General features: G+C 40.4%; 2 protein-coding genes across 5 annotated transcripts in view; one reads left to right on the top strand and one right to left on the bottom strand.

The window, feature by feature from the left end:
* BABAM2 (BRISC and BRCA1 A complex member 2) overlaps positions 1-13242 on the bottom strand; it is a 168189-nt gene extending 154947 nt beyond the window's left edge. The window contains exons 1-2 of one of the 2 annotated variants that reach the window (XM_051782898.1): positions 12718-13242; positions 8771-8930 (exon numbers count right to left, since the gene is read on the bottom strand). In XM_051782898.1, the coding sequence (XP_051638858.1) occupies positions 8771-8898 (128 nt within the window). In that variant the 5' untranslated portion in view covers positions 8899-8930; positions 12718-13242. Of the gene's footprint in view, positions 1-8770; positions 8931-12281; positions 12404-12717 lie in introns of those variants that run through there. The other variant, XM_051782899.1, reaches the window with a different exon arrangement.
* Positions 12288-19929, top strand: part of RBKS (ribokinase) — a 71920-nt gene continuing 64278 nt past the window's right edge. For 2 of the 3 annotated variants that reach the window (XM_051782914.1, XM_051782915.1), the window contains exon 1: positions 12585-12725. In XM_051782914.1, the coding sequence (XP_051638874.1) occupies positions 12676-12725 (50 nt within the window). In that variant the 5' untranslated portion in view covers positions 12585-12675. Of the gene's footprint in view, positions 12726-19929 lie in introns of all 3 variants that reach the window. The other variant, XM_051782917.1, reaches the window with a different exon arrangement.

Genomic DNA, 19929 nt, shown 5'->3' with positions numbered 1-19929 from the left:
TTCCACATTTCCTTTTTAAAATTTTCTTCTAATTGCAGAATTTTAAAGCTTTCTGGTCATGGATCTCTAATGATTTGACTTTCTAATCTTATACTCTCTCAGAAGAAATTTATGTTAATACAACAACCATGAATTCGGTTTTTCGGATATGAAAGTTAGGTCAAGCAAGGATCACCACATTTAGAATGTAACTCCACAGCTGGCAGTCACACATACATTCAAAAGGACAACTTCAAATTGTGTATATTTATATAAAATACTACAAGACTGGAGACAGAGCAGAAAACCTATGAAAAGATAACACCTAAATACAAATATCAGTAGTTCTCCTACATCTAGAATTATTTTAGATTAATTACAACATTAAAGATATGCAATAGACTAAAAAGACCAACGGAAAAGGAAAATCATGGCTAAAATTACAACAGACCACTATGTGGAATTGCACCTGCAGAAAACAAGCCCCCATATAGTTGCATGTTACATGTGCTCCGGGGAACGTGGCTCAAGAATCCTTCACCTTTCCTTGTTCTTCTCTAACTCTAAACAAGAACAATCCAAGCAAGTTTTTCTGTTGAAAAAAGAACTGACCATCTAAAAGAGAGCAGTACTCTGTCATATTTTTGGTTTAAAAATATTATTTCAGTGATGCTTAGGAATTTGGGGTTGATTTTTTTAGGAAAATGTAAGTTTAGAGGGTCTCATATTTGACTTTTTTTGTCTCTTTACCATAATGGAATTCTGCAATTTCCTTAATGCTACTGAATTTCATTGTGATTCTTTTAACTTACAATATTAAAAACACTCAGTCTTAGTGGTCTAATTTTGATCTTTCAGCCATACACCAGAGATTACAAAGAAAAGAACCTGTGGCTTACACTGTGGAGTGGTTTGTCTCAGACACATTAATTCCCTTCTCTCAGGAAAGACAAACTAAGTATGTTCCTTTTTACCAACTTTTACTTTGCTATAGATTAGTTAAGAGGTTTACCTTTACCTTATGGACAGAATTTAATATCTTCAATAAAAACATCAGCTTCAAGAGCAAACCAAACTCTGCTGGTTTATACCTACAGCTCTAAGTATGCTTTTCTGATGCTCACTTTCAGCTAGAGAATAGTTGCTTTGAGGTATGTCTACACCAGGCAGTGCAGTGCCAAGTAAATGCCTAAGCTAAGTATCTCAAGAAACAGACTAAAATAGCTCAGGTATAGCATTGCATTGGTAGTGTTATTCTGTTTCCAACTGAATTTGAGACATTAAATGTACACTGCAAATTCAGTGATGGACAGAGTTATCCAAACAGTCAGAAAAATTCATTCCTCTATTAGCCAAAAGAAAGAGTACCATGACGGATGGCTCACGAGGTCCCAAAGTATTTATAAGGGTCCATTTAAAAGAGCAGCAATGAAGAGATGTCAACTTAAATGCCAACAGAAGATATTCTTACAACAATGAAAATTCCCTTTCAATTCTTTATTCAGACTTACATAGTGATCAATGCATTAGAAAAGAAGACCTGTACAGTTTTTTTATTTCCCACACTGTTATAGAATGACTGTGTAGCCAGAAAATGGTGTACAGATACTGTTTTAAAAAATTAATGGTTTTCTTCCTTCATTATCACTGACTCACAGAGGTAGTCAGAAGTAGTTTACAGAAGTATTCCCATGGATTTCTGTTGGCTGTAAAATAAAGGTAGCAGAATCAAATCTTCAACACTACTGCATAGCAGTCTGTCAAGACAAAGCCTCTGATCATCTGCTATGCTTTTAAAGCCCCTAAACCCATCAGACCATGTCTGCAAAACCAAAAAATTGTCATATTTTGTCTCAGCTTCATCACAAGTGTACATTAGCTATTTAATGTTGTGCCATGTATGCACATATGCATATGAGAGTCAGGCATACAAGAAGTATAATTGCATATGTAAGAGTGGAAGAATTTACCAGCCAGCTATCCAAGAATATACACTTCTCTACTAAGCAGAAGAATAAAAAATTAAAAGCCAGTTGTTCTCATCTTCTGGTGAAATGTAATATGCAACCAAGATGCATGGTATTCTAGAGATCTGTCCAGATCACATTAAATAAATGCTGCATCTGTGTGATGCAACGGTTTGGAAACAAAGAAATTGGACCAGGTACCAACTATTAGATTTTTAGTTGTCTTAACAACAAAAAATTTAGTCTTAAGAATTTTTTCTCCTGCAGTGACGCACAACACAAAGAAGTAACACAGACATCCGCTACAACAGAAGAAAGACCTGGACAGAAACCTACAATAACATAAGCCCAGTTTTTCAATGAACTTCCAAGACACAGATAGCAAAACCACACATTTAAACACTTGCGAAGGTACATGGTTCCAACAGCACTTGGCACACTTATACGTACTACATCATGTGATCCTTTCTTTAAATAAATCAGAAAAGAAACAGTTGCCACCTGTATAAAGTACTTTCTTCTAATTTTTATTAAAGCATAAAAAAACTGGTAGCCATGATGTTCACTTTTTTCAAGGTCAAACAAGAGGAAGTTACTCACTGTCCTAATCCAAAAATACCAGCAAAGACATATTGTGCAGTATTCAAATTGAAGAAATCTCACGAAAACCTATGTAGGCTTTCAAACAAGAGCCCAAGTTACCTCAATTATATAATGCTACCCTTACTTCTTAAAATCCTTTCTTTACTCATAGCACTTGAAACTTGCAAACACATGCGTGTTTTTTTCTGAAAGACTTCAAGCACCTTATTTAAAACTGGTGTAAAAGGAATGCCAGACTTTGTGGAGAATATTTACAAAGCCATTACCAAATGTATACACTACACTTAGATCTTTTACCAGACAGACATTTTGCCTTTGTTTTCTGAACATTCAGAAACAAATGCAGGAGAGCACAACCTTGGAGACAGTCAGTCTTTCTGGACCAGCACATTAAAATTGCTGTTTGAATTCCAAGTGCTGCTCCACAGCACCAGCTCTCTCAAACTGTCCCATCAGAGCTTCAGCCTTTTAAATTTTACTTGAATTACAAGCTTCCAGTAGAAAGATTCTATGCAGTGAAGAAATTTATTTGTTATCAGAAACTGGAATGAAATGACCTACTCTGTGAAAAAGTAATAGATTATGACTTATCCAATATAGCTAAGGACTAAAGGAATCATAAGACCACACTTCTGGAAACTGCCACGTCCTTTCAAGTACACATTTTGAGCAAAACACAATTATTTTTAAAAAGCTTTTCACGGTAATTGTGTTCAGAAGAGTCAGATTCATTAAACTTCATACATAAACAAAATCTATGTTAAAAAAGCCTACCTACAGACATCAATGTGAGTGATGGATGTGAACCTTACTCAAGTAACTGAAGTAGAATCTTTAAATTAAATGAAAGCAAAAGATCAAGCAAAAGCTTTAAATAACTGCTACAGTATTGTAATAGTATTTCACAGCTAAGCCCAACATTATTTCCCAAAATACGCACATAAAAATGCATATTTATTTTAAAAAGGGAAATGCCCAAAAGAAAGGGAAATACCAAAGCATATTGCAGTCTGCTTGATAACACAAAAAAGTAAATCATCATTGCTCACTAGGAAGCCAGGCAATGAAGTTATAAATATCTTATTACAGCTTCATAGTGATTTTGTATGTTAAAATCTACTCCAGAGAGAATTACATTCTTTTGACCACTCTTCATACAGGTTTCTTTCAGGATCATAACTAATTGTACACATAGTTGAATATCAACCAGAGAGACAGAAATCAATAGCAAATCAGACAGATGCATGAACAGAATACCAACATCAACATGGTTTACTACAAACCAGTTATATAAAAATTCCACAATTAATCTCCTCATAAGTATGGAATAAGTATAACCAAGTAAGTATGGAATTTGAAATTTTGTTATGAGTGGATATCTAAAAAAAATGGAATCCTAATATATGCGGCCTTAAATCACTGTATTCATTTTGAAATTTTGCCTGCTGGAACACATCAAAGTAATTTAAAAAACAAAATCAAGTTTGTTGAGTAAGAATAGGCTTGCAGCATAATTTGAAGCCTAAGCATGGGCCCTGACGAACAGCTGTAGGGAAAAAAAGAGTTCTCAAAGGCAATGACCACCACAATGATGTTTGTCACTCTTATAACGCACCATAGGAAAAGCAGCAGTCTCTTAAATAACTGGATTCTACATTATACAACAATTAAACACCCTTCACATAGGAAAATGTCCTCTATTTCTAAATCTACATAATAATCACTTTTCCCTATTCAACATCTTTCCCATGATTATATGTGTAAATGCTAAGAGAAATGCCTCAGCCACAGTTCAGTTGGTTATGAGTAGATTTTAATATCTAATTAAGATGGGTCATTATTTCAAAGAGACACCAGTGGAGATTAACTGGATGATACAATATATGGCATTGACTCAACTGGCAGCAGTATTTTCTTTGGGTCTAGAACAAAGTAATATCCTATTCAAGAGTTCAAAATGCTTTGATGCACTCTGTCATCTCAAAGAAGGTCTTTTATTAATGCAACAGAGATGCCTGCCAGGGTTTTCTTATCACCGGAATCAATGCTGCTGCAGGTGCTATATTTCAGATGCAACTTAACACTCCGGTTCTACTTTTGTTCACTGTGGAGCCCCTTTTACAAGAAGACTTGGCCACCTGACTTTTTATTACTATTTCTGTTGAAGAGTTTCCTTCTTCCTTCCCATGTCATATTGCTGAACTCAGTTCAGGGGTACTCACATTTCTTTACTCACTCTGCATCAGCAGTGGCCATATAAATCCCATAAATAGGACTTGGTCCTGAATGTCCTACTCATAGATGTAAATGTATGTGTCTGATGAGACTGGTACTGTCTAATAAGTTTGTAAAACACACAGACATTATGGAACTGTAACATATTATTATAAAACATTTACATACTTAAAGACTGCAAAACAATAGGATTTCCTTACTATGACATATTTCCCTCCCACACTTGCAAGTAAAGCAAATTAACATATCATCATACTTCATACTCTTAATCTAACATCAGCTCTTTAATACAGTTTATAAAACACAACAAAACTAAGTTGTCAGTCTCAGCAATAAGTCAGAATAAGTACAAAACAAGTTCCTTACTAAAACCATCTGACATATGATTTGACTTTTGAAATAATTATAGACTTAATATGTTTGCCATTTGCAAATCCAAATCAACTGACATGATAGGCTAAAATCTGGAGCTTGATCTTGTACTGGTGAAATAAAAAGGAAATTCTTTCCACTTTTGAGATGTCAAAACCAAGGCTCTGAATGGGCAAGGTCTTAGAGATACTACTGTATTCAGTATGTTACCATTAATTCCTGTTAACCATGGCTTCATTGAGACATTTACCTTAAGTATTTTAACGGTTACAGTAAGATTGTATTTATTTATTCTTAAAAATCTTCCACACAACACATCAGTTAAAGTATAAAATACCTGCACATTCTGTAATAAACTCAGTCTAGGTCAGGGTCTTTACAGTATAAACTAGGGTGTGTAGAACTCCTTTCACGTGTCAATAAATGTACAATCACTATATAAAAGCAAAGTTTCTGAACAAATAGTACTTCTAAAATGGTCATATTCATTTGAGATCAAGAATTGCCTTTTGACTTCAAACATTTAACCTAGCACCTCTTCCTCAGCTGCCTGTTCTGCTTTTTAAGTTGAAAGCCTGATTTCAACCCATTGAAACTAAAGGGAATTTTGCAATTAATGTTCTGTACCTCATCCCCATTTCTCTAATAACAGTTGTCCTCATATTCCTCCTGTTCAACATCTATGTTTATGTCCAACTTCTATGGTCTCATGCTTCCATCAACACTGTCTCTGTACAATCCTAAACATCCACTGGCCAGATTATGTGACCAATACATCTGTTCTAGAACAAGCAGCAGTTACAAGTATTGAGGCCATGTTTCTGAGAACACAGCTGAGCTGGGCAGGGCACGTCTCAAGGATGAAGGACCACCGCCTCCCTAAGAGCTTGCTTTATGGTGAACTTGCCATCGGCTGCTGCAAGAGAGGAGCCCCGAAGAGAAGATACAAGGACTCTTGAAACAACATCTCAGCCTGGGCCATACTGATCATCATCAGTGGTCTACTCTGGCCTCCAATCGGGAGGTCTGGAGACACAGCATCTGTAACGCTGCTGCTTCTTTTGAGAACGCACGCAGGGTTACTCTTGAGGAGAAAAGACAACACAGAAAGAATCACATCTTGCTGATACCACCTATCAGGTACCTACATTTACCTCTGCTGATTATTTCGTCTGCATTGTCATTTTTTCCTTTTAAAAAAGTGTAACGAAAGTGAAAGTACACAGGGGTTTGGATATCCTTGGGATGCAAGGGCAGGGGAGGAGAGCAGACCCATGATCTGCAAGCCATTTTTGAACTCTCAGAGACCAATGAAGTTTTCCTTTACAGGAACAAAACAAATTTAAATCTTCTAGCAACACAGTGGGCTGGGGACTTTGCTATTTATCAGCTGACATGGGACTCTCAGAAACAGTCTATGGAGAACCAAAAGCTTCCATATTAAAGGTTAAAGACCCCTGAACTACATCTTCAATTATGGAAAGGATTTCCCTCTAATACTGTGATGCATCCATCTTATGTTAAGTAATTTTACAGTGTTTAACTGTTCAGTGACATCATAAGGCAGTAAATCACAAGAACTTCATACTTCCACCCTGATACATAAATTCAAAATTTTCTCATATAAATAAACTAACAATGAATTATTTGTAACAAACAATAAAAATCTTTCCTAAAAACACACATGCATGAAATTTACATTTCAAAGAAATTTCAAGTAATCGCTAATTAATCCTGTCTAAAGTAATGTTTTTAAGTAACTTAGCTGTACCAAAAAAAACCCTTAAAAATAATTCTCAACTAAATGCAGAATCTTGATTATCCCAACTCCATCTCCTAATAATCTCAAGCCAAACAAAGCCCCAGTACAAAAATGAGGTTCATTTCTGTGTTCCAGAACCAGAAAGAACAATATTGCTAACACATGCATACAGCTGAGCCTGTCTTTAAACAAGGTATGAGACAATCTCTGTCAGGTGCTTTACTTGTGCGTAGACTCCACATTCAACACAGTGACAATACAATTTGAATCACTGGGTTTGGGTGACAGATGCAGCTGGTGGCAGTTTTTAGTTTTTAAAGAATAGTCTTGGAAAACATTCAGGATATAACAAAAGTAAGATTTCTTGATAAGATCATTGGTCAAAAATATTAGACACCTTTTAAAAGTACCGTTGAAAAGAGTCAGCTAGAAAAATACTGCTTTTTATTATTTCAATCTATTCATTTAAAGGTAGGCAGGCAGTATAAGCATTCAGTGAGCAGAGATCAAAACTCTTACCTACCTCCCAACAAACTGATACTTTTACCACCAACTACAGCTGTGTTTTCTCTCTATTTTCTTTGTATTCCTTTCTCTCAAGATTTCAATAGCTCCCATCTCAGCCTTCCTAGAAGACTAGCTCAAGAGTAAGCAAGGTCCAGCATGAAATGACAGCAGCAGATGCAGAACTGCTCAGCCCGTCTTACATAATTTGCAAGCCTAAATGTCAGGCCAGTCAACACTAATTACAAAGTCATGGCCTCTTAGACCTCCAAGTAAATCTGCACTCTGTCACAGCACCTCACAGGGAGGGAATGGTTGCTTTCAAACTAACCGTAGAATTCAAACCTCCTTCCTGAAAAGGCATTATAACCACCAAAAAAGCACCTTCCAAGCTCTCCATGAAACCATAATAAAACAGCCTACAGGAGCATATTAAACAGTTTTCAGCAGAACTAAATTTTTAACAACAGTGGTTTGTGGTGGTTCTCAAGATCTCAAGATCAATTATTGCATTAGGTATCATTTGAAATGGCACATAAAGCAATAGTTTGAACAAAACAGATGACTTGGACATCTTAAGCAAAAGTAATTTCAGGCTCTGAGCTCCTGTATCAAAATAAATACCTGAATCAATGGGTGCTGTTAGATGCTCAACTCTAAAAGAATAAAGCAATTTCTGACACTTCTTATCTCAAGTACTCTTTTATCAGCCACCTTGGGAGTCTCCCCTCTTTGCACAATGCCTCAAGTAAAGTCTACTTTACCCAGTGTACTATTCACAGAGGTTACACACCTCTGTGTGTAACACAGAAGTCTCTTCATCTTTTTTGAATCCCAAAATTTTATCACTACTTGAAAGCTAATCTGAACACTTCTAGAACTAAAAATAAAAGAAGGAGCTTGGCCTATTTCAAACACTTGGCCCTATAGCCACTTGATATACTGAACTTGAGGGAGGTCAGATAAAAGAAAGGGGGGGGGGTTCTGTTTTGGCACATTCATGCCTACAGGTAAGGTCATACAAATTTATCTTCAATTTTAAAATTACAAAGAAGATCGAGTAAGCAAGTGGTAAACAACAGGAAAAAAATGTTTATAACTATCTCCCTGCTGAAAACCAGCACTATCAAGTGGCAGCGATGAAAGTGTTTTAACAAGATTATTATTGCCAACAATATGACAAATTAAGTCTCCCAAACTAAAAAACGGTAGTAAGACAAAAAGGAATGTAGCTGGAATGTCAGCTCCAGCTATATTCAAAGAGCTTAAATGAACCTAATAAAATCCAGTTCTGAAAAGACATCTCAACTGTGAGGGACTGGGTATTCTTCTCGGACAAGGAACTCACCCAGATTTCAAGTCTGTAATCCGTAAACAATTAGTAGCATCCAGTCCTACTTTTCCATTTCTGACCACACTGGAAATGAAGGGCGAGAGCGCTGGAGAAATTCTGTTCAAGGCAACTTCAGGTGACATTTTAGTACGTTCCTCCTTCCTTTTGTCTTGAGCTGCAAAGGGACGGCAAAGGAAAAAAATAAAATCCAAAAATAGCCTACTTATTTGATGTAAATTCACATGTACTCTGCAAACATCAAAAGAAAAAAAAAGCCAAGCACACAAAGGACTACAAGTAACTACTAAGTGTGCACAGGTTTATAAACTACAAATAAGAACAGGTAGGTTTTTTTTCCTCCTACCTCTGCAGTATTCAGTGAAGCCCGTTTATTCAGTATCAACATAAACCCAGAATTATGTCCTAGACTCCTGTAATTAAGGTCCTATCCCTCTGAGAAAGAGAAAAATAACTGAGGGTCGTCCTGACAGTTTACAATCTAGACCTCCTTGTGGGCATTTCCATCAGGTCTGTCATTGACAAGCCACATTTCCTCTGCTTCCACTGAAATCAATGGGACTTACAATAACTGAATGGGCCCAAGGGTTTGATTATTTTTCCATATTCTCACGTGCAATTTCTAATAGCACTAGTGTACCCATAACCAGTATTGCTTTTACACTGGACTTCATTAGGACTCTGTGATGCCTTTTAAAGGCTAACACTGCTTCTCCTTCAGTGGTATTGCCATACTCTTTGACAAGCATCTTCATCTTCCTTCACGTAACAGATCAGGAAGCTGATGTAGACACAATTTAAGCAGTTTTTTCAGAAATACTGCACTTGTGTGACCTTATGATAAATCAGACAGGTCACCAAGTTAGCACCCTTTAAGAACCTGTTGCTTTTTAAGTGAAATGCAGAAACTGAGCATGCACACATTTTAACTCATGGCACCACAAAAAGACTAGGGTATGTGGACAACAACAGACTGTGGTAAGACAAGTGGGAGAAAAGAAGGGTAATCAAACTATTAAAATGTTAACATATTTTGTCATATTCTTAGGCACAGTTTCATCTGAAAATTAACCGAACTTGGCAGTTTTGGAGAAAAAGGCTGTAAGTGATTAAAGGTAACATAAACATGCCACATCAGTGGGACAAAAGAGCTCATACTTAAACTCTGACCATTAGAAGATATTTTTTAAAACATGCATTTAATTGAAAAACAGCAATACACACTGCATTCACTTTCTTACAAAATGCTGCATATGGACTGTTGTATTAATAAGTGTTCTATAAAGAGAGTGTGAACAACTCATGAGTTCTACGAACAACTCATAATCGCAATTTTCTGTTGTTTCTCACACTCAGTTTACAAGTATTAGTTAGTAACTACGGGATATTCTACAAACTAATAGTCTTCTGTAACTGGGAGCAACATTAATTTCACATTCTATTTCACATTCTATTCCCATGAAAGTCATTCACACTGAAGCAATACAAAGCAATGCTCAAGAAAGAGTGTTTGTCCTGCTATTTGGAATGTATTTGAATAAAACGAAGGCCAGGCACATTAAGGCAAACAGAAACACTAATAAAGTAAGACTTCCTAAAAACAGTAATTATCTTTAATACACTGGCTCCAACATTTTATGGCAGCAAAGAAGCTGAAGACTAAGTATCCATGCCCTGGCATATAATGTGTTCTCTTCACAGATACGATTTGCCGTAATTGACAATGGCAACAACTTTGCTTAGCAAACACCTACAGCAACGTAATGCATTACCTCTTGTTTGGTACTTTTCAACCAAAAATTACTGCCTACTTACCTTTATTCTTCCCCAGAGGGAGTGAGAGAACACAAGCCCACACTTGACCTATTTCAATGAGAAGTCCAGTGGCTTACATTGAACTGCTAATAAAGATGAGTTTAAACTAAAACACTTTGCACAAGAGTGGCTAAAACAGGGCACTTACTTTAGTCTGCCAGCCCTGCTGTAGGGAAGAGTAATTTCAAGCAGGGGGCAGGTGGGCTCAGGAAGATAAGAACTTAAACCATGACAAAATGTTGAAAAACAAGCTATCCTTTTAGAAATCTTAAACTCATAAACAAGGACCTCAGAACTGGTTTTAACACATTTTAAGGGGACTGTGTTATGAGAAGTTGAGAGACATAAGAGATACACACGGTAGCCACAGTTGAACAGATGGACCTTCCAAAATGAACTGTTAATAAAATTTACAGATATTGTCAAAACAAGATATAAATTACTGTTAGGCATTTTTGCTGATTTTTTTGTATCTTTTTTTTTAATCACAATACCTTCTATATAATAAGCCATATCAGTTAAACTAATTTATTTTGTAAATAAAGGGCTTTATAAACTAGAACACAATTTGTACCATTTTCCTAAGTTTCAGATGTCATATACAGTTTTTTTTCTCCCTAGCTTAAGTTTCCCACAGTACTGGAAACCAAACACCAACAAACTCAAAGGAATTAACGAAAACAAAATTCACTGGACTGTTTCCCTTCCAAAACAAAGCACTTGAAAGAAGCAAACAAAACTAGTAGTTGAATCCTTTTAGATTCAGCTGGCTGAATAACTTCAGGCTAATGTTACATATGCCTCAAAGTAACCATGGGGTCCCAGGCACTGCTTCAGGCACTGGACAGTGTCTGGATGACGGATAAGTCTGTCCCTCCACCGCCGGCAACAGCATTATGGGCATTTAGTGAAGCTTTAAGGCGGCAAAGGCAAATACTGTGATGGAGGCCTGGGAGCGCGAGGGGACCTTTCCTGTCTGACCCTCTTGGCGTGGCCGTCGGCAACGTGGTTGTGTGGTTTTCACTTTGGGGGTGGCAGGAACGGGTGTTTGGGTGTGAGTGTGGAAAGGAGGGGACCCACCACCACCAGCACCTCCTGCTGCTGTGCTCGAACGCACGCACGGAATGCTCCCAGGAACGTGGGTCTGCGGGGTCCTAGGACACCCCCGAGCTCCCTCAGCCCTGGGACGGGAGAACGCTCAGAATCCAAGGTGGGTCAGGCTGGAAGGGACCACAGTGCGCCACCGGTCCAACCTCCCGACTCAGACAAGGTCATCCTAGAGCACACTGCACAGGACTGCATCCAGATGGTTCCTGCATTCCAGAGAGGGAGACCCCACACCCTCTCTGGACAGCCTGTCCCGGTGCGCAGTCACCGGCACAGTAAAGAAGCTCTTCCTCATATTCAGTTGGGACTTCCTGCGTTCCCGTTTCTCTCCGGGCTGGCCCTGGCTCGGCCCAGCCCCGCTCCCTCCCCAGCCGGGGCCGCCCCGTGCGAAGGCGGCGGGGCCACCACCCGCGGCGCTGCGCCCGCCCCGCCCCACCCCAGCGCCGCTGTTTACACCGGCCTCCGCCGACTCTGGGCCAGCTCCTCCCGGCGCCGGATCCCATCTCGCCCGCTTCTGCCCCAGGAGGGGCAGGAGCGCTGCTCCCTCCCCCCGTGCCCGTCCCGCTCGCCCCGGCCCCGCCATTACCTACGGCGGCCGGAACTCGCCGCTTGGCAACGGCGTGCGCGCCCCCGCTCCCGCCGTGCGCGCCCCCGCCCCGCCGCGCGCTGTGCGCGCCGCCGCTCCCCCCGCGCCGCCGCCGCCGTCCCCGCCCGGGCCGGAGGGGTCTTCGCAGGCCCCGATAGTGGTGGCTGCCGCAAGTGCCTGCGCGGGTTGTCTGGCGGCTCGGCCGCGGCCGGAGCGGGGCAGGGGAGGCGGGAGGAGGGGGAGCCGCCGTGGCAGCAGGCGCTCGGCAGGGCAACACTGCCAGGCGAAGGCCCCCGCGGGCAGCCCGTCGCCCCTGGCAACGGGCGAAGCGGCGGCGGGGCCGGGCCGGGTCGGGGTCAGGGTCCGGGTCAGGGTCCAGGGGCCGCCCGGCGCCATGGCCGCGCAGGTGGTGGTGGTGGGATCCTGCATGACCGACCTGGTCAGGTCAGTACCGCCAGGGGGATTCCTGCAGCCCTGAGGTCGCGGAGCGCAGGGCGTCGCGGTGCTCGGGGCAGAGCGGGGGCTCCCGGCCGGGCTGGAGCCGGGCGGGCGTCACGTTCCTCCCCAGGCCAGGATGGCAGGGGCGGAGCGCTCGGCCCCGGGCAGAGGGAACCGCGGCTGCGGCCGGGGCGGGGGAGGGACCGCGCACCGAGACGGGCCGCACAGGGAGCGTGTGGAGTCTCCCTCACGGGACAGGCACGAAAACGTCTGGACACAATCCTTTGCCATGAGCTCTAGGATGACTCTGCCTGAGCATGGAGGTTGGACCAGGTGACCCGCTGTGGTCGCTTCCAGCCTCACCCATTCTGGGATTCTGTGCAGGGGGGCGGCTGGGCCCGGGTGATGTCAGCCCGCAAATAGTACTTTGAAAGGAGAGTGTGGGAACGGGGAGAAGTTTGAACGTGTTTGTGCGCTGGAGCTTTGATCAGCTGTCTGTGACTGGAGAGCGGGAGAGACTCGGGTTTGTGTTCTCAGCTGTGCCGAGTGGGTCGGCCTTGGCCTGGCCAGGAAAGCAGTGTTTTACAGTAACCTGCACGGGAAACCGTGAACTCTGAGGCTTGTTACCAGCAGAGGAGTCTGACACGATTTTGTGGAAGTAAATAAAGCTGGTCAACTGTAACACATTTTCAGTTCAAAACATTTGTCACCACTGGAAAAACGAGAAAGAAACAATATGACGAAACCGAAGTTAAATCCATGAAACAGTAGATTGTAAGCTGATTACTTGCAGGCAACATTTTGTGTGACACTTTGAAATGAGATTGGAGGGGGGAAGAGGGAATGCCTCCCAAGCTGTTCCTATCCAAACAGATCAAGAAGTGGATATAGGAAGCCCTCAAAAATTTAGCACCTCTGCACCCCAAAGCTGTTTTTTAAATTATTACATCAGTTTTTTAAAGGAATGCCTTAATTTATTTTTATTCCTTTTCTGGGCATTTTGCTTTTCAAATTAAGTACTTGGGTCTAATTGTCTTTTTTTTTTTTTTTTTTGTACATAGGTAAGGTCTGGAAACGTCTTCTAAAAATTAAAACACAGAAGCTCATAAAAGGTCTTGGTTCCTGTAGCCTGGGCTTTATAGTGAATACTAAATATTGGGAGAATTCAAGCAAAATTGCAAGAGTTTGCAACGATGCAAATCCTAACCTGAACCAACTGACCTTATCAGTCCCAGTAAACTTGCAAATCAGTCTTTGATTTTCACTATTTTAAACACATCTGCTTCTAAACTATATATGCAGACTTGGTTAAAATAGGCTTTAAAAGTTTATGTATCTGGACTGCATCAGCTGGTCCTGCTAGGAATTCTGCAGTAAAAAAGTATCCTCTATCCGCAGACAATTATACCAAAACCTGTAGGCCAAGAAAGTGCAGAATATGTGATTAGAAGAATATGCTGAGGAGTAAGTACCATTTAGGTATAGACTTGTGTTGCAGAAACGATTAAATCCCTTAAATAATCACAGAACCTGTGTCAGAAAGATTTAATGCTTTATGTAATCTGCAGAACACGATGGCAGCTTTCCAAGAGGAATAGTTGTCTTGTAAGTCAGAGTAAGAACTGTGGAACTGATCTTGACGTTATGTGTGAATGAGCTATCAGATGCTCGTGACGTTGCACTGAAATGTAAAATGTGGTGCTCTAACCTCAAGACGTTCCTTTTCCTGTCTGTCAAAAGTGTGGAGGAAAAAATAATCAAAAAATTCTGACAGCTGCAGCTTTGGGCTTTTTTTGACACTTAAACAAACAAACAAACAAACAAGAAAACTCCCTTTTTAATTTTTTGGCTGCAAATTTGATATGATAGGAATGCATCATTCATTTGAAACCATATTAGTTGGCCACACTGTAACCAGAGATTACAGCGTGGGCTGTAGCGATAGATGCTGTTACACTGAGATTAAGTGGTCAAAGAAAAACCATTTCATTTTTCAATCAGCTGAGAGGATTTCTTCAATTGTACAAATGCTATCACAGGCATGTATCTGACTCACCATTATTAGCCTCTACTTTAAGGAGCGGTGGAGAGCTTTTTATGTGTGATAAGCTAATTTGCAAGGGACAGCTTCATTCTTTCTGTTACTAGCACAGGACTACAAACACTTAACAAAATAAGAAAAAGAGTGTGTTTAAGTTTAGCTGGCAAGAGTTTAATCTGGAAAAAGTCTCCATATAGTACCAGTGTAGACATAGTTTAAATGTATCCTGAGTTACAAAAATCTGTGTAAAATTACCGGAAAGGACTAAGCAGTAGGCTTGGTTGCACCTAGGTGGAACAGGAAACTATAAACAAGTTTTATTAAATGTGGTAAAAACTGTCGGGTTAGGATTAGGATTGGTGCCAGGAGCATAACTCTTGACTGTCTTTGTATCTGGGATTTAGAGGGGGCTGCATATTCTAGATTTAAAGCTAGGGTTCTTTTCAGCTGGAATGAAAGAACATTCGGGTGGGGGTTGTGAGTTTGTTTGTCATTTATGCTGTTTCAGTTTGCAAGAGACTTGGATAGCAGTGATCATGTTAAATGCCTATCACTCATCTGGAAGAGCCCGAATGAATTTGTGAGTCACGCAGAGGAGGTCAGACACATTTTTGGATACATTGTGTTTGATGGGCATATTCACTACTCAACACTAAAGCCTGTCTTCTTAGAAGATAATGATATTGATTGAGACTCTGTAAGAGCTACACAAACTCTGAGTTACTGTGTTGTAACTCAAACTGGTAAAATACCATGTTGGCCCTTTAAAATACAGCCTTGTCCTTCTGTCTGGACAGCTAGAAGCTCAGGGTGTCAGACTTTAAATGGTGGTGTCAGACTTTAAATGTTAAGCATTCCCAGGTCTGTAGAGACAAGGTAGTGAAAAGTTTCAAGCTACCATTGGACATATGGTAGCCAGATTCACCACTAAAAAAATCAGTGCATAATGTTTTTACTCAGTACAGTAAACTGATGATTTAAAGAAGCGTAACCTCTGTGTGAAATGGAAACGTACAGTTTGAAATTTGCTGTATTTTATGTAACGACTGAGGCAGAAAAAGACAGAGACTTTCTGTTAAAGACAGGTATTCAGATTTGATTATTTTAAGAAATAATCAAATTCAGAAGAAAGGGTAGTGTGTCTCAAAATTCTTCTAAAGGGAAGAGGCCCAATGGTTTGCTTTTAAAACATTGTTCTCATTGGAAATTCTTTTCTCATTGTGCTGTAGCGCTGCAGTGGCAGAATGTGGGTTTTCTAAAGTGAACTTCATATGATCAAAACAGCCTCACGTACATACATGCAGTAAACCACACTCTTTTGGCTTAGTAGGACCAGGAACAAAACATATTTGTGGTCACAATCACAATCAACACTTCATTGGCAATAGCAGGCAATGGTAATAGAAAACAAAACCAGCATTATTCTATATGATCTAGATATCAAACCAGACGGGTACTATCCATAGTATTATTTAAATAATTTCTCTTCTGACTCATATTTACAGACTGGTCGTGGCATTGGCTTTTTAATTCATATTAAATCAGGACAAGACTAAACATATAAACCAATGAGAGCCAGACACACTAAAACAATTACAATAAACAGGAGAAACTTTGGCATGGCAATGGAAAACAGCACAAGCATAGAACAAAATGTAAGATGGAAAAACAGTCTTTGGATAGTCACAACAACAACAGCCTTTCAGTTTAACTTAAGAGAATGACACCACAGTCCAAATACTGGAAAACTATATTTGTTAGAATGTTCGGAATTTAAAGAATTTTCTATGGACCTCTTTCCTGTCATCATGTTACTTCACTCCCTTTAGGGAGTAGAAGTAAAGGTTCTGCTTCCAACCTACTGTTGTAACAACCAGCCTTAATAATTATTGTGAGTATTAAACTGATTGACTGAAAGTATTCGGCAGGAGAAGAAAGACAAGGCAGAGAAGGCACTGAGGTACACACAGAGTACTGTGTTGCTGAACTGGGGCAGACAGCAGTGACAAAAGCACGCCCAGTATAAAGATCCCAGACAGACACATCACATCACCTTTGCTAACTGAGCACAACCTCTGCCTGGGCCACATAGCAAAGGTATCATCTCCTCTAGTGAGATCCTACGTCTTCATCTTAAGTCTCTAGTGGTGGTTATTGTCTGCTGAAGTGCTGAAGTAAATGGCTCATTGACACATTAGAAATGTCCATGATCCAAAGCTATGTATGCACTTTCTTTTTTAGAAATGTGTTATTTGGAACAATAATTTCAGGAGGTTTTGGTGGGAATATGAAGAGGAATTTTCTTACATTTCTTTTGAGTGATCAGAGGAAATCTCACATATGACTTCATTTTCTTCTTTGGTTTGTTTCCAGATCTCACACATGTTCTCATTTCCACCATTTCTCTTGCACACACAGTCACCAACTTTAATGGTTTTGTCTTGTTTTAATATTTTTTTCTGCTCTTCAGCTTCTCCTAGCAGCAAAGTGTTCTAGAATCCTTCAGATTCATTTCATTTGTGTTTTTGTTTTTATCTGTAATGCTTCCCCTGCAGCAGCCACTCCTCGTTCTAGTCAATCTGCCATTGCCAGCAGCATGGGAAAGCACAATTGTGAAGGAATACAAGCTTAGTCCAGTTGAGGAAATTAATCTTCTGGATTCAGAGAAAGGCATCAAGGCATGAGAGAATGTGTCATCTGTGAATTGTTTCATTTATGTAAAGGTGAAAAATCTGGGCTTGATTTCAGAGCCAGTGCTGTCTGCCCCTTGTCTTCTTTTCTGACCTAGTAAAGTCTGGGTGCGTAGTAAAGACTGGATGCACAGGCTCAGCATTTTGAAATTCTGCTCTGATTTTGGAGGACCTAAATGTGGTTTAGAGAAACTTCTCTTTGCCTTCTCTTGCATAGCAGGAAAAAAGTTGTGTCTCGGGGCCCCAAAAAGAAAAATGGGATAAGAATCAAGTTGATGAAATCTTCAGTAACGGCATTCACTAAGAAAATTGTCTTCTGTGCATATACAGCTTTTGAATATCTCTAGTGGCTGAGACACTGCTGATGTGGGGCCTGATCCAAGCTCGTTCATGTCAAAGAAGCTTTTCACTGCTGTAAACTGAAATTAGATTGTTGTCCCCCAGTAAAATCTGAGTGATGGTTTATTTTAGGGTGAGACATAGTTTAATGTTCTGGCATGTTTAAAGTATTTGGTGTTATACTCCACACCTGAAAAGCTTCCAACAAAGTTCCGCTAACAAAAAATGACAAAATATTGAAGAGGAAAAAGGAGGGAAAATGTCTGCTTGGGCGCTTTTTAAATTAACACAAAATAACTAGGGCAAGGCCACCAGGGTCTTTTTTTAACCCATTACAAGAGCTGGATTTGCAACTAAGGTTATGAACCCCAAGCGAGAGACAGTGCACCATTGATCCCAGCTGGCACCTTCTGAAAGAAACTGTTGTTTGTGCCACAGAGGATGCTGTGGGCCCTCTCTGAGAAGGACTGGTGGTACTAGAACACCTGCTCAGCCCTTGTCTTTGGCTCTTATCCATGAAAACTTTTTTTTTTTCCCTCCCCTTACTAAATGGAAATGGAGGAAGTTTTAAAAGTCTCGGGAAATGTGAATGTGAATCTGGTCACACAATGTCTTTCAAGTTAAGTGCAAAAAAAAAGTGTTGCTTTCTGGATTCTCTTTAATTGAAATGTCCCTGCCCTTTCATTTGGTGCCTTCATTTTGTGTCCTACTCTACTGTCTACTGTAATTAGGCACTGTCTTTTCTTCCAGAGGCAATTCCATTTCAGCAATAACTAATATGCCTCTTGTTCTTTAGACTTGTTTATCTAGTTAAGTTTTAATAGTATGTATTTAGTAGTGGTTTTGAGCTAAAGAATACCCTTTGTGGTACTACAGTCAGGCCCGTACTACATGAGTGCCATAGCTGAAGTAATTTCTTTGGCTTCCCAGTCACCAGGAGTAGCACTATTTGCCTTACTGTACATTGGAAAACAATTTAGAGTTTGAGGACAGGAAGAAGGGCAGTTTGCTTTGTAAAAAGATAGGGAAAAGGTAAAGAGAATTGGAGGAAGGTGTTAAAAATGGCAAAGGTGGTAGGAAAGACCTAAGGTTTTACTGCAGAAAGTGTGAAGAGTCTGTGGAGTCAAAGTTGAGATAAAAGGCAGGAAAACTACAGTCCTAACAGTGACAGGTCCCCTGCTGTCCAGAGGCGCCTTGTTTCTGCCTTCGCTTTCTGTCAGCTCTTCCTGCCTGCTTGCTTACTGCAATTTTCTCACATGGCTGCATGGCAAGGACCAGGGAAAAACTCTGTTTTAGTCCTGCTGTCTTCTCCCAGCACCAGCATTTTGGAAGATATGGCACTGGCCTCTGTTACCTCCTCCTTCCCATGAACGAGTTCCCAGCTGTCTGCTTCTGTTCCTACCAGCTGCAGTGTCTGGTCTGTTTGAGTTTGTAAATTGCTTTGAGATCCTTCAAGATGAAAGGTTCTACTTAAGTGAGATCATTATCGCCTTCTACATTTCTCCACGCCCTGTTCTTGGTTCAAGCTTCTTGTCTCATCTCAATTTGGGGTCCAGCACAGTGCTCAACATTCCCAGCTCATGGCAACACAAAGCTTACACACAAACTTCAGCTTCCAATGCTTGAGTTGCTTGATGCCTCTCAGAATACTTCAGAGCTGAAGGTTAAATATATGTATTTTCCTGAGCCGATGCCAAAATGCTTAGCACTTGCCACACTGAGATTGTACTTCTGCATTTGTGTCTGACTTCATCTTATTTTGTGTGCTTCAAGAGACTGTGGAGTTCTCTTCCTCCCACTTCTGAAGTACTTACTCATTCTAGGAAGCATTCCAGCTACGATGTTGTTTTGAGATCCTACATTGTATTCTTATAGCCCTACTTTGTTCATGTTCTTGTGGTTAAACTGTAAGCCTGTCAGGGCAGGGATTTTTCACTCCTCTCTGGTGTAGTGAACTTACAAAGGGGAACCCTGACAGGAGTTCAGAGAGCTCTCTGTTCAAAGACTCATAAGCAGTAACACAGTGTTTGGGCAGGAGAACCCTTTTTCTGTTCAGCTGCAAGTCTTGTTGTTGTCTTCATCTTCCATATTTTAATTGGCTAGTGAGAGAGTTTTTCACTGTATAGTATCTATGTGTTTT

Source organism: Manacus candei, unplaced genomic scaffold, assembly GCF_025592945.1.
Source record: "Manacus candei isolate 608988 ecotype Guabito, Panama unplaced genomic scaffold, ASM2559294v1 h1tg000017l, whole genome shotgun sequence".
NCBI lineage: Eukaryota > Metazoa > Chordata > Aves > Passeriformes > Pipridae > Manacus > Manacus candei.
Note: the sequence above shows the minus strand (reverse complement) of the source record. Positions and strands in the feature narration are given on the sequence as shown.